The sequence below is a fragment of the Physella acuta genome, unplaced genomic scaffold, assembly GCF_028476545.2.
Source record: "Physella acuta isolate Inbredline_101_S28 unplaced genomic scaffold, ASM2847654v3 ptg001693l, whole genome shotgun sequence".
NCBI classification, from domain to species: Eukaryota; Metazoa; Mollusca; class Gastropoda; family Physidae; genus Physella; species Physella acuta.
The window spans coordinates 146483-160870 of NW_026733206.1; the positions used below are offsets into that span (position 1 = coordinate 146483).

The 14388-nt window shown below is 38.2% G+C and overlaps 2 protein-coding genes across 8 annotated transcripts; both read left to right on the forward strand.

Annotated features, from left to right (window-relative positions):
* The first annotated feature begins 854 nt into the window (after window positions 1-854).
* Window positions 855-3813, forward strand: LOC131929915 (uncharacterized). The gene is made up of 2 exons (XM_059286296.1): window positions 855-1085; window positions 1959-3813. The coding sequence occupies exons 1-2, from the start codon at window positions 869-871 to the stop codon at window positions 3755-3757; spliced, it is 2016 nt and encodes a 671-aa protein (XP_059142279.1). The 5' UTR covers window positions 855-868; the 3' UTR covers window positions 3758-3813.
* A 1530-nt stretch (window positions 3814-5343) lies between these two features.
* LOC131929917 (ATPase inhibitor mai-2, mitochondrial-like) lies at window positions 5344-11243 on the forward strand. Of its 7 annotated transcripts, none has more exons than XM_059286303.1 (5): window positions 5345-5442; window positions 6097-6218; window positions 7472-7685; window positions 9847-9998; window positions 10833-11243. In XM_059286303.1, the coding sequence occupies exons 3-5, from the start codon at window positions 7485-7487 to the stop codon at window positions 10954-10956; spliced, it is 477 nt and encodes a 158-aa protein (XP_059142286.1). In that variant the 5' UTR covers window positions 5345-5442; window positions 6097-6218; window positions 7472-7484; the 3' UTR covers window positions 10957-11243. The 7 variants fall into 7 exon arrangements, with proteins under 7 accessions (XP_059142288.1, XP_059142286.1, XP_059142284.1 ...); XM_059286301.1 differs by having other exon boundaries at window positions 6116-6218; XM_059286300.1 differs by having other exon boundaries at window positions 5366-5447; window positions 6116-6218.
* The last annotated feature ends 3145 nt before the right edge of the window (window positions 11244-14388 follow it).

The window sequence follows — 14388 nt, forward strand, 5'->3', positions numbered from 1 at the left end:
AACAGGATTATTGAGGCTTATAGATATACTTTGTGCAAATATCCTTGTACGGTGGATACTACAAAATATGCTTATTTAATAAATTTAATCCAAATTCTTAATCTGATAAAAATAATGTTTTTTAAGACTTGCCCTAAATTTAACCCCTATAAAAGTTTTTATAAACTAAGAAATTCTGGTAACTGGAGGTGGTACTTTACTCTTTCTGATTGTTTTAAAAACCTTTAGAGTTAGGTAAGTATATCATATCATAAAGTAGCATATGCTAAGAACTTAGTCTGTATTGATAGAAATGACAAGTTATATAATAGAAACTTACTGTTTCTATAGTCCCATCCAACTAGAAGTTCCTTAGCAAACAACCCCCCCCCCCCTTTTTTTTTTTACTGTTATATAGAAATATACAAAAATGTTGTTTAGGGGAGATCAATCCCGCTTTATTGAACTGGATTTTTTTTAAAATTTACTATGCTTTAATTTTCTTTTTACTTTTTCATAGAGTAGGCCTAAGTAGAAAATATTGTAATCATGCAAAAAAACAAAAATCGAGATATTGACAGAGAGTGATGATTAGCATCTTTCCGGAGGCAGAAAAACTTTATTATTTCAAATTTTTAACGATTTCCGGCTACCGGAATTTCACGCTATTTCCGATTTCTCAAAAAAAAAACTGTGTTTATGCAAATATAAAGAACTAGCGATTTTGTCACAAACTTCTAGAATCTAAATCTATATTTTAAGCCCGACTGTACTGAAAGTGCCATCCACCTATATTGTTAAATTGATCTAGGCTTAACTCGCGCTTACAAACAACGTCACGCATCAGTCACTAGGTAAACATCCGCCATGATGATTCCCGACATTCAAAATGGTGAACTGCTGCGTGAAAGGTTGCAGAACTCGATGTGGAAATTCTGAAGGAATTTCTTTATTTCGACTGCCGAAAATTATAACACACCAAGGTGAAAGAGATCGAGAGTTAACAGAACGTAGACGCTGTCAATTTTTGGCAAATATTCATCGAAGGGATGTGAGTGAAAAAGCTGCAAACAACATGCGAATCTGTTCTCGACACTTTGTGTTAGGTACGTCGGACCAACTAAGGCATTAGCCAGTAAACAACAAACATGTTTATTTATGTTTGACCCTCGCAAATGGATATCTACTTACTACTTAGATCTAGATCTAAAGCTTGATCTAGGCCCTAATAACAAAAATTTAATTAGATAGGCCTAGGCCCTCTATTCTAAACTAGAATTTAGTCTAAGTAAAAACTGAGGACTAAACTCTAAGTCTAAAGTTCTAAACCAGTCTTCTTCAGTCTACGGCCTAACTATGTCTAGAATCTAGATCTAGATCTACTATACTAAGGCAAAGGTTACGATAACAGAAACAACATTTGTTAGAATCTAGATCTAGATAAGATTGTGTGCCTGGTTGCACTAGGTGACTAGGCTAGGCAGACAATCAGACAGATTTCTAGATCTAGCGGCCTAGCTCCAACTGTATCTAGACTTTTTTAGGCCTAGATTCTAGAATCAAAATAATTCCAACAATTTTATCAAAGTAAGTACTAGATTCTAGATCTAGTAAGTAGTGTAAGTAGTCTACGCCTAACCCTAAAGAATAGCAAGTAGAACTAGACCTAGATCTCAAGTTGACCCAGAGTCTAGTAAATATTTTTAATATAGTTAAGTTATAAGTTAAGTAGGCTACAGTTTACAGTGGATAAAACTTTTTAAAATGTGTATTTGATACCGAGTCTAGCTAAATATGTGTAGTTAAGTGTTGTACTTAAATAGATCTAATTGAAGTTTCTTATATATCTTAAGCCTACGAGACTTCTAGGTCTAGTCAGTCAATACTACAAATAAGACATGATTATTAGCATGTTTACTCTTTGGCTAAGTTTATTTTCAAGTAGGCCTAATCATTTTTTAATTATTCTAATTGTCCAGGTAAGCCAGCAAACTTCCGTGATGAAACAAACGTCGACTGGGCTCCCACTCTGTTCCTCGGGCACGATCGCATCCCTTTCTCCAAGGTTAAGTCATCAGTTGCAAGGTACACACGTGCATTACAGAGACGAGCAAAAAAACGTGATCACGAAGCTGCGGAGACCCTTTTAGTGCTACCAATGAGTGACTCAACAAATGTCCAGGGCAGCGAAAATAAGACAACCAACATGTCCCCATTGGATAAGGGTGAAGGTCATTCAAATATTCAGTGCTTTAATAATCAGACAACCAACATGTCCCAATTGGATAAGGGTGAAGGTCATTCAAATATTCAGTGCTTTAATAATCAGACCACCAACACTTCCCCATTGGATAAGGGTGAAGGTCATTCAAATATTCAGTGCTTTAATAATCAGACAGCCAACACTTCCCCATTGGATAAGGGTGAAGGTCATTCAAATATTCAGTGCTTTCATAATCAGACAACCAACACTTCCCCATTGGATAAGGGTGAAGGTCATTCAAATATTCAGTGCTTCAGTAAACAGACAACCAACAGGTCCTTATTGGTTAAGGGTGAAGGTCATTCAAATATTCAGTGCTTCAATAATCCGACAACCAACAGGTCCATATTGGTTAGGGTTGAAGGTCATTCAAATATTCAGTGCTTTAATAATCAGACAACCAACAGGTCCTTATTGGTTAAGGGTGAAGGTCATTCAAATATTCAGCCCCTCAATAACCAGACAACCAACACCTCACTGTTGGATATGAACCAACAACAGGCGGAGGATAGCACATCAACTATCAGTGCCAGGACTGGAGACAACACAGAAGCTCTTTATTTAGAGATCCAACAGTTAAGGAATGATATTTATTTACTTCGTGAGAAAGTCAAATACTTTGAAATAACCCAGGAGTCTTTCGTTAATGACGATAATAAAGTTAAATTCTACACAGGCCTTCGTTCTTACGATGCGCTGCTGCATATATTTAATAACATTAGTGGAACTATAAGCCATAACCACAACAATTGTCTCACAAAATTTCAGGAATTTGTGCTTACATTGATGAAATTAAGGCTTAGTTTACCGTTGCAAGATCTGTCATACAGATTTAAAATTTCCTGGTCAACGGCCAGCAGAATTTTTGAGAAGTGGGTGCGTCACATGGCTCGCAACCTTATACAACATATAGTATGGCCTGAAAGGGAGGACATACAAAAAACTATGCCTAGTTGTTTCAAGAATTCCTTTGGTGCAGACACTGCCATCATTATTGACTGTTTTGAAATTGTTTTTGACAAACCACCAAACATGTCTGCCAAAGCATGGGCAGAGTATAAAGACAACAACACGGTTAAATTCCTTTTAGGCATCACGCCACAATGTACCATATCCTTTATTTCAAAGTCTTGGGGTGGGAGGTTTAGTGATGAGCGTTTAACAGAAAATAGTGGCATTTTGAACCATCTTTTGCCTGGGGATTTAGTTTTAGCCAGCAGAGGTTTTACAATAGCAGATGGTGTTGGGTTTTACTGTGCTAAGCTCGCCATTCCTGATCTGGCATCTGGGAAAAAACAATTATCTGCCTTGGAAATATCTAAGACAAAAAAGAACGCCAAAGTACGGAGTCATGTAGAAAGGATAACAGGGCTCGTTAGACAAAAATACAAGATTCTGAGTGACACTTTACCATCAGATATTTTGAATGAAAAGGGTAATCCTTTAATAGATGATATTGTGACGACTTGTTGTGCATTGATTAATCTTTGTCCATCAGTTGCGCCTACTGAATAATCTAACTTTTTAGACAGTTTGAAAATAATAATAAATTGTGGCGTTATTGTAACTTCTTCCAGTCTTCTAGTGTTCATGTTTATTTAAAAAATTTATTTGAATTTGAAAAAGCAATGACAAATTCAAGCAAGATTTTAAATTTTTTTATCTGTTCATTAAAATATGTTCTTTCATGGTTGCCAGCTAGTGAGCTATCTCACCCATTGTAAAGCTGCTAATCATTGTAATTTTATACTATCATTTGTGCCACTTTGCTCATTCAACTTTATACAAGTTCAGTTTGAAAATGTTAAATATGGTCAAAATAAAAACAATTAATGAATTTTTTGTTTTTATTTTATTTTCCATTATAAAAGTATCGTTGATTGCATCCATACAATTGCTGTGGCCAGCCAAACTGGTCCTTCTTGGTCACATGAAATCTAAGGCTCAGCTGGCCATGATGTGGCTAGAATTATAAATATAATTCAAATGGTTAGGGTTATGAATGCCTAACTCGATAGCTGCGGTATGACCCATTAAAAAGAAACATAAATATGCCTAGTAGACCGTCCTTGAGTCCATCTAACTCTGACGGGTACCCAACTCGCGTTAGGGAAAGTAAAGGCGGCTGGGCATAGTGCTGACCACACTATCTCTTCATATGCAGAGGTCACAGAAACAAGTGAACTCTACTTCACTTGCCATATAGACCGTCAGCTTTGAAAGGGAACTTTACTTTTATAACTATGCCTATTACTATTATTAATTATATTATGTAGTGAATTAATCTTTGAGTAGCTAATACTAATATAAGTGCTAAAACCATTGTATATAATAATATTTTCTATTAGTCTAGTACTGAATACTTTTAGACTAATTTAAGTTATAGGCCTATAGAGTCATATAGCATAGTATATTGAATTCCTACTTTCCATCTATCTGAGTGATAGAAGGATTCTCGTCAACTCGGTCATGTCCATTTTGTCAGATTTCATGTCCCACTGCATTTTCAGCAGGTCTTGACATCTATATATATAATTCTCTTCTTGGAGACGATAGAAAACACCAAGCTGTAAGCGCTCTCCCTACCACCCCCCACCCCTACATGGTCTACAATCGTAGAGCCGGGTTTAGTGACGGCTATTAGGGGCAAATAATGCCGTTTGAAACGATTTTAAACTTAGGGGAGGTAACTAAGAGGAGTTTGCTTTCAAGGGGGGGGGGGGGGGAAGGAGGGGGGTATCGTCCTTAACGACCATCTGATAGTGTTTTAAAGCAAATATTTTCAGTGGCAGCATCGGTACTGTCGAATTCACAAATTATGATTATGAATTACTGAAAAGTAGAAAATAAAACAACTAAATAGCGGCGTATGATACGCCGCGGGTCGGCTCGTATATTATAAGATTGAAACAAATCGCTTTGGTACAAGACGGTCGAAATTTTGTTTGCCTGGTTACCATAGTTAAAAGTAGGGACTAGGGGCAATATTATGCGCATAATTTTTTACTATTGCATCCACGAAGTGACAATCTATCACTCAAACTAAAACACCTTTAAATTTCCGTTCTTGCACGCTTTAGCTCAGTCTTTGAACACAAGTAAAGCGAACTTCCGTTCAACGACTCTTCAAAAGGGCAAGAATACGGTTTTTAACAAGATGTGAGATCAACTAGATTTACCAGTAGGAGTTATTGATTGATGTACGGTAGGCTTTGAACTGCTTGTCAGTCCTTCTCATACTGGAGAATCTTACCTAAAGCACTCACATTCAAACAACAGGGTGTAGAGTTGGCTCATTTTCTCACATATATAGATTTAGATCTAGATCTATAATCTATATTTATAGGATATAGGCCGATATCTAAATGTGAAATCACCGCACACTACACACGTCATATACTAGATTCTAATTCTCTTTTCCTGTTCGTTCCCAAGACACATGAGGCAGATAAAGTAGAATTTTAGGCCTAGTTTCAATGGCCTTGGTTTCCTTACGTAAGTCAGTGATTCACCAGAGCTGGGTGGACTCAGAGACGTTCGGAAGTCCAGAGTCTGGATTCCGAACTCGGGATTTTCGTGTCAGCAGTCGGAAGCTCTACCGTCTACCTACATAGAGAGATGGTTTCATTGTAGCCAGTAGATTTTTCTATTTAATGACGCCTTACACCATGGGCCAATATATATTTAAATGTACACACATACATGTAAACATAAATATCAGTATATATATATATATATATATATATATATATATATATATATATATATATATATATATATATATATATATATATATATATATATATATATATATGTATATATAATGGTTCCAACATAATTCATCTCTTCAATAGTAAATGTGATTTCAAACAGAATTCACCCTTTCAGTAGTCTGTGAGGCTTCCAACATACTGTAACGTTTCCATAGTTTATGTGAATTCCAACAGAATTCTTTCTACGGGAGTGCCTGCAGCCGGTGAGTGTGTGGGGGTGGAGGGGTTAGTGGTGGGGGGGGGGGGGGGCGCCAGTAAAACTCACATCCCAACCAAGTATACATCAAGCAGCTTTCAGCAAATTATTTTTTAATATCAACTACTTGTTTTGCTGGTCGCTGCGATCTCAGAAGAAAGGAAATTCAAGAGAAATCATAACTGGATGCCAACGTACAAACCAACTGCCATTCGAAGAAGAGATCAGTGTTTCTTCCAGACTTTTTTCTCCGACGGTCGGAGGGGGGGGGGGGGTCACTTGCTATTTTCAGGGAGGCAGACATTTTCCGGGGGGAGGGGGGCTGGCGGACACTGGTAAAAGTATGTTTTCTATTTAAATTCCATTTTGGTGGCGGGGGGGGGGGGGGGCAGTAGACATTCATGTAGTATTCATTATTCCGGTAAAAATTAAAATAAATTACATGCTTGACATGGTGTGGTCGTCGGGTTTTAAAAGGACCGTTGTTCCGTGTGACTTTACATTGTCGTGAACATCGCACTTTGTGACTTTTTTCTGTCAACTTCTTGTCATAAATGACGTTATTATCGTTTAATTAAACTGTCAATTAATGACGATATAATCGCAGTCAGTGGCGTAGCGAGGTCGGGTGTCACCCGGTGCGGCACTTAATGGTGTCACCCCCCCCCCCCCAGAGGCATAGAGACCCTTCCCAGGGACAAACTTTCAAATTTTCGATTTGCACCCCCCCCCCCAAACTTTCGATTTGCACCCCCCCCCCTCGAGTTTTCGATTTGCACCCCCCCCCCCCCTCAAACTTTCGATTTGCACCCCCCTCGAGTTTTTCTCTATATATTTTGCTATTTTTTGCCTTGGGTGTCACCCCCCCCCCCCCCTAAATGGTGTCACCCGGTGCACCCCCCGCCCCCCCCCCCCCCTCGCTACGCCCCTGATCGCAGTCACCAACCAACAGTGGCGTAGCCAGGAATTGGTCATGGGGAGGGGTTCAAATATTTTTCCATATGTATAAAATTATATATATATATATATATAATATATATATATATATATATATATATATATATATATATATATATATATATATATATATATGGGGTTATAACCCCCCTAACCCCCCCCCCTTCCTACGCCACTGCCAACCAACAGTCTAACGATACGATCCTAATCACTAAACGAAGTTTGCCTGTGGGTAAGGCGATACCACAGTACCTGCAAGTCGTTTGTCAGGATTACAATATTTTGTTCCACTGCCTGTTTCAGCTGCGACTCTGGAATGTCTGTACTGTGGAGAAATCTGGCACAGGTGCCACTCGGGTGCCGGGCAGTCTACGTGAGGCTGGGGCGTCAGGCGGCTGCCTCAGTCGTCCAGGTCCAGCAGAGGGCGACGACAGGCTCAGCTGGGGACGGGGCCGGGAAGGGAGGGGGCAGTGGAGGATCCATTAGAAGCGCCGGAGGTGGTTTTGGCAAGATGGAGGTAAGTCATAGGAGGTGAGGGGGGGGGGTCCATGTTTGGTGAGTTGGTCAAGTTAGGTGAGTTGGTCAAGTTGGTCAAGTTAGGTGAGTTGGTCAAGTTAGGTGAGTTGGTCAAGTTAGGTGAGTTGGTCAAGTTGTCAAGTGGTGAGTTGGTCAAGTTAGGTGAGTTGGTCAAGTTGGTCAAGTTAGGTGAGTTGGTCAAGTTAGGTGAGTTGGTCAAGTTAGGTGAGTTGGTCAAGTTAGGTGAGTTGGTCAAGTTAGGTGAGTTGGTCAAGTTAGGTGAGTTGGTCAAGTTGGTCAAGTTAGGTGAGTTGGTCAAGTTAGGTGAGTTGGTCAAGTTAGGTGAGTTGGTCAAGTTAGGTGAGTTGGTCAAGTTGGTCAAGTTGGGTGAGTTGGTCAAGTTAGGTGAGTTGGTCAAGTTAGGTGAGTTGGTCAAGTTGGTCAAGTTAGGTGAGTTGGTCAAGTTGGGTGAGTTGGTCAAGTTGGTCAAGTTAGGTGAGTTGGTCAAGTTGGTCAAGTTAGGTGAGTTGGTCAAGTTAGGTGAGTTGGTCAAGTTAGGTGAGTTGGTCAAGTTAGGTGAGTTGGTCAAGTTGGTCGAGTTAGGTGAGTTGGTCAAGTTAGGTGAGTTGGTCAAGTTAGGTGAGTTGGTCAAGTTGGTCAAGTTAGGTGAGTTGGTCAAGTTAGGTGAGTTGGTCAAGTTGGTCAAGTTAGGTGAGTTGGTCAAGTTGGGTGAGTTGGTCAAGTTAGGTGAGTTGGTCAAGTTAGGTGAGTTGGTCAAGTTAGGTGAGTTGGTCAAGTTAGGTGAGTTGGTCAAGTTAGGTGAGTTGGTCAAATTAGGTGAGTTTGTCAAGTTAGGTGAGTTGGTCAAGTTGGTCAAGTTAGGTGAGTTGGTCAAGTTAGGTGAGTTGGTCAAGTTGGTCAAGTTAGGTGAGTTGGTCAAGTTAGGTGAGTTGGTCAAGTTAGGTGAGTTGGTCAAGTTAGGTGAGGTGGTCAAGTTAGGTGAGTTGGTCAAGTTAGGTGAGTTGGTCAAGTTAGGTGAGTTGGTCAAGTTAGGTGAGTTGGTCAAGTTAGGTGAGTTGGTCAAGTTAGGTGAGTTGGTCAAGTTAGGTGAGTTGGTCAAGTTAGGTGAGTTGGTCAAGTTAGGTGAGTTGGTCAAGTTAGGTGAGTTGGTCAAGTTAGGTGAGTTGGTCAAGTTAGGTGAGTTGGTAAAGTTAGGTGAGTTGGTCAAGTTAAGTGAGTTGGTCAAGTTGGTCAAGTTAGGTGAGTTGGTCAAGTTAGGTGAGTTGGTCAAGTTAGGTGAGTTGGTCCAGTTAGGTGAGTTGGTAAAGTTAGGTGAGTTGGTCAAGTTAGGTGAGTTGGTCAAGTTAGGTGAGTTGGTCAAGTTAGGTGAGTTGGTCAAGTTAGGTGAGTTGGTCAAGTTAGGTGAGTTGGTCAAGTTAGGTGAGTTGGTCAAGTTAGGTGAGTTGGTTAAGTTAGGTGAGTTGGTCAAGTTAGGTGAGTTGGTCAAGTTAGGTGAGTTGGCCATTATCTATTGAGCGTCTCTAAGAATTCATCAAATCATTAAAGAGAAATTTTCAGAGTTTTGCTCTCAAACATTGTGTATGGTGAACACAGATCGTGGCTAAATTGTCTGGACAAAGTTCATTGGAGTTTTGTTGACCGGCCTTCTAATTTCGTAGTCATTGAAAACCGTTTGAAATAGCGTGAGTTCGTCAATGGATGATCCACATTCTTTTAGGGTAGCTTTGTTTTTGCATTATTGGGGAAATTATTACTTTTTTCCATGCTGTTTTAGAAAATTAATCTACAATGCTTTTTAAAAAAAACGTAACTATTTTGGCACGCCATAGTTAGTACTATGCAATATTTGAAAGTTGGAAAATCTAGTGTTCAAACGATACTAACAATTTTTAGCTAGAGTAGTGGTTCTTAACCTGGGTTCGATGGAAACCCAAGGGTTCGGTAAGTCAGTATCGAGGGTTGCGCGGGGGCCAAGACACACACCCGACTCACCCGACTTGTCGTTTTTTTTTTTTTCAGATATAGATATGACTAATATATTTAGAATCTGTGGTAAAATATTTATACTTAGCGAAATGTCAAGAATCTTCGACTTTATTTGTATATTATCCTAACAAATGATCTTTTGTCTATTTTGATAGGTAGCGCATGAAGAGAAGTATTTCCGTGAAGAACAGGCTAGGCAGCTGGCTGGATTGAAGATTCATGAGATTAAGAATGAGATGAAGGGTTATGAGAAACAGATCGCAGAATGCAAGGAGAATATCGCGAATCTGAAACAGTCGCTAAAGAGGTAAGGTGTAGCCTGGGTGTATGTGGTGAAAATCTCACTCACCAGCATGCGAGAAATTGTGTTGTGTGCAGAGGGGTAGCGAGGGGGGGTGGGGGGGGGGTGCGGACCGCACCGGGTGACACCATTTACGGGGGTGACACCAAGGCAGAAAATTGTAAAATATATAGAGAAAAATTTGAGGGGGGGGGGGGTGCAAATCGAAAATTGAAAGTTTGACCCCGGGAAGAGTCGCTACGCTTCTGGGGGGGGGGGGGGGGGGTGACACCCGACCTCGTTACGCCGCTGGTTGTATGCATTGTGTTAGGGGCATTATATGGGTAGGTAGCAGTTCACTCTTTCTATATAAAGATTGTATAACTGATAATACCAAACACAGAACAACCGACAATATCACAGAAACACACACAAAACAACTGACATTGTTACACACACACACAAAACAAACGACAGTCTCACAAAACAACATTGTCACTAAATTTATTACTTTTATTGAATAGTTGTGCATTATTATATTTTTTATGAAAATCATTTATTTTAAAAATAATTTATAATTATATAAAATCTTGTTTTAATGACTCACTGAATTTCTAATTGTCACGGGAGTCTAGAAAGTTACAAATTTGCCACACTCCATAAACAAAGAAAAAACCCCAGACATTGTGAAGTAAATACAAGCTTATAATCATAAAAACCATGTTCCTTATAAAACAGTAATACTATCACTATCAATACACCAAATAAACAATCTAAAATAGAAAGGGACACAACTCACCAAACACAGTATAAAACCAAACAACTCATTATTTAAGCAGGGTCTAACTTTTGTCACCACAGAGAGCCAGGCAATGAGGAGCTGAAGATTAATCTCAAAATTCACAAGAGTGATTTGAGCAAATATGAAAGCCATCTAAAGGATTGTCAACAGCAGTTAAAACACATTGAAGCCAAACAAGATTAACCCAAGGGACGTATCTCCAGAGGGGGGAAAACACTTCGAAATCGTTTTAAATATGTTTGGCTTTTGATAAGAATGGAAAATCCAACAATAAAGCTATCATTCCTTGTTAAATTCGATAAATTTTCTTAGAATAGAAACGGCTGTCTAAAATAGTATCTATTTAGCAATAGATGATTGTTAAGTCCCGAAACCTTACTTTTACAGCATAAAGTTATTTTTGTTTATTAGCTAAGTGCTAACCAACTTATATAGAAAATAAACAATTGAGTTCGTTGAATACAAAACTATTTTGATTGTATCTGGTTCATTTTGTTTTTAAATTTTGGTTGAAACTTATTTATTTTAAAATATTTCTTGTTACAATATGTCAATGTTGTCAGGTTATTGATTTTTTTTCACATCATCGGTTTCATACGTACATTTTTTTTAGATGGTACTGCAAGTCAATGATCACCATTGGTGGGCTCTTTGTCCATATGAGATCAAAGTTACTGGGATATTTGTCCATTATAGAAATTTACTGGGATATTTCTCCATTATAGAAATTTAGTGGGATATTTGTCCATTATAGAAATTTAGTGGGATATTTCTCCATTATAGAAATTTAGTGGGATATTTGTCCATTATAGAAATTTACTGGGATATTTGTCCATTATAGAAATTTACTGGGATATTTGTCCATTATAGAAGTTTACTGGGATATTTGTCCATTATAGAAATTTAGTGGGATATTAAAATTTATCAATGGAGGCAATTTAGTGGGATATTTGTCAATGCGAGCAATTTAGTGGGATATTTGTCCAAGTACGTGTAGCCTTGTTAGTTGAAAGGTTAAAAAAATATAAACTGAGAAAAGTATTTATTTTAAAGTAGCTCACTGCCGCATAAGTAGACCATTGCTAATAATAGCTTTTCAGGCAACTGAAAAATGCTCGGAAAATGTTTCTATCTGTCACTTGTAGTAACCTACCTTTGGTGTATAAAACAATGTGATCTATAAACATATCTGTGGTGTATAAAACCTATCTGTGGTGTAAACAAATCTGGCAGTCGAGTATTTAGTTCTGAATATATTCCCAGTCGTGAAGTGGCTATGAAATCCTCTAGCTGAGGAATCATACTTGGTAATTTTAACAGTCTAAATACGGGGTACGAGTATTTGAATAGTTGACATCAAACATAAACGCTAAAGTCACTATACAAGTTTGTACATTTTTTTTCTTTTTTAAATAGTCGAAATACGCAGTTTCTTCCAGACTTATTTCTCCGAGGGGGGGGGGGGGGCGGACACTGTTAAAAGTATATATTTTCTATATAAATTTCGTTCGGGGGGCGGTAGACTTTCTTTGGCCCCGAAGAGATGCCTGGAAGAAACTCTGAAAGTACGAACAAAGGTTACTACTGTCTCAGTATCATAGTTTTGTATCTTTTGGGTATTTTTCTTCGAAGACTACCTTTAGTCTTTTCGTTTTTTGTTCTTAATTATATTATTAGACGTAATTTACTCCAACGTAATTAACTATCACGTGTCATCATCCTATGCACCATATGACCAGGTGATTCTGATTTTTTCCCCTAAATCTTCTAGAAGAGCCTTAAATCTACCATAAACTATCTGCGAGAAAGCGGTTGTTTCATCTTGTTTCCTAGATGAGTAGCTGTCTCCAGATAATAAGTCTCATTTTGTTTCCTAGATGAGTAGCTGTCTCCAGCTAATAAGTCTCATTTTGTTTTCTAGATGAGTAGCTGTCTCCAGCTAATAAGTCTCATTTTGTTTCCTAGATGAGTAGCTGTCTCCAGCTAATAAGTCTCATTTTGTTTTCTAGATGAGTAGCTGTCTCCAGCTAATAAGTCTCATTTTGTTTCCTAGATGAGTAGCTGTCTCCAGCTAATAAGTCTCATTTTGTTTCCTAGATGAGTAGCTGTCTCGAGCTAACAAGTCTCATTTTGTTTCCTAGATGAGTTAATGTCTCCAGCTAATAAGTCTCATTTTGTTTTATAGATGAGTAGCTGTCTCCAGCTAATAAGTCTCATTTTGTTTCCTAGATGAGTAGCTGTCTCCAGCTAATAAGTCTCATTTTGTTTCCTAGATGAGTTGCTTTCTCCAGCTAACAAGTCTCATTTTGTTTCCTAGATGAGTTAATGTCTCCAGCTAATAAGTCTCATTTTGTTTTATAGATGAGTAGCTGTCTCCGGCTAATAAGTCTCATTTTGTTTTATAGATGAGTTAATGTCTCCAGCTAATAAGTCTCATTTTGTTTTATAGATGAGTAGCTGTCTCCAGCTAATAAGTCTCATTTTGTTTCCTAAATGAGTAGCTGTCTCCAGCTCATAAGTTTCATTTTGTTTCCTAGATGAGTTGCTTTCTCCAGCTAATAAGTCTCATTTTGTTTTATAGATGAGTAGCTGTCTCCAGCTAATAAGTCTCATTTTGTTTCCTAGATGAGTTGCTTTCTCCAGCTAATAAGTCTCATTTTGTTTTATAGATGAGTAGCTGTCTCCAGCTAATAAGTCTCATTTTGTTTTATAGATGAGTAGCTGTCTCCAGCTAATAAGTCTCATTTTGTTTCCTAGATGAGCTGCTTTCTCCAGCTAATAAGTCTCATTTTGTTTTATAGATGAGTAGCTGTCTCCGGCTAATAAGTCTCATTTTGTTTTATAGATGAGTAGCTGTCTCCAGCTAATAAGTCTCATTTTGTTTCCTAGATGAGTAGCTGTCTCCAGCTAATAAGTCTCATTTTGTTTTATAGATGAGTAGCTGTCTCCAGCTAATAAGTCTCATTTTGTTTCCTAAATGAGTAGCTGTCTCCAGCTCATAAGTCTCATTTTGTTTCCTAGATGAGTTGCTTTCTCCAGCTAATAAGTCTCATTTTGTTTTATAGATGAGTAGCTGTCTCCGGCTAATAAGTCTCATTTTGTTTTATAGATGAGTAGCTGTCTCCAGCTAATAAGTCTCATTTTGTTTTATAGATGAGTAGCTGTCTCCAGCTAATAAGTCTCATTTTGTTTCCTAGATGAGTTGCTTTCTCCGGCTAATAAGTCTCAATTTGTTTTATAGATGAGTAGCTGTCTCCAGCTAATAAGTCTCATTTTGTTTCCTAGATGAGTTGCTTTCTCCAGCTAATAAGTCTCATTTTGTTTTATAGATGAGTAGCTGTCTCCAGCTAATAAGTCTCATTTTGTTTTCTAGATGAGTAGCTGTCTCCAGCTAATAAGTCTCATTTTGTTTTATAGATGAGTAGCTGTCTCCAGCTAATAAGTCTCAATTTGTTTTCTAGATGAGTAGCTGTCTCCAGCTAATAAGTCTCAATTTGTTTTCTAGATGTGTTAATGTCTCCAGCTAATAAGTCTCATGGAAAAAAAGTCACAGGAAAAAAAACATAGAAAAAAAGTCACAGTTTTTGCTAGGAAAACAAGTCACAGAAAAAAAGT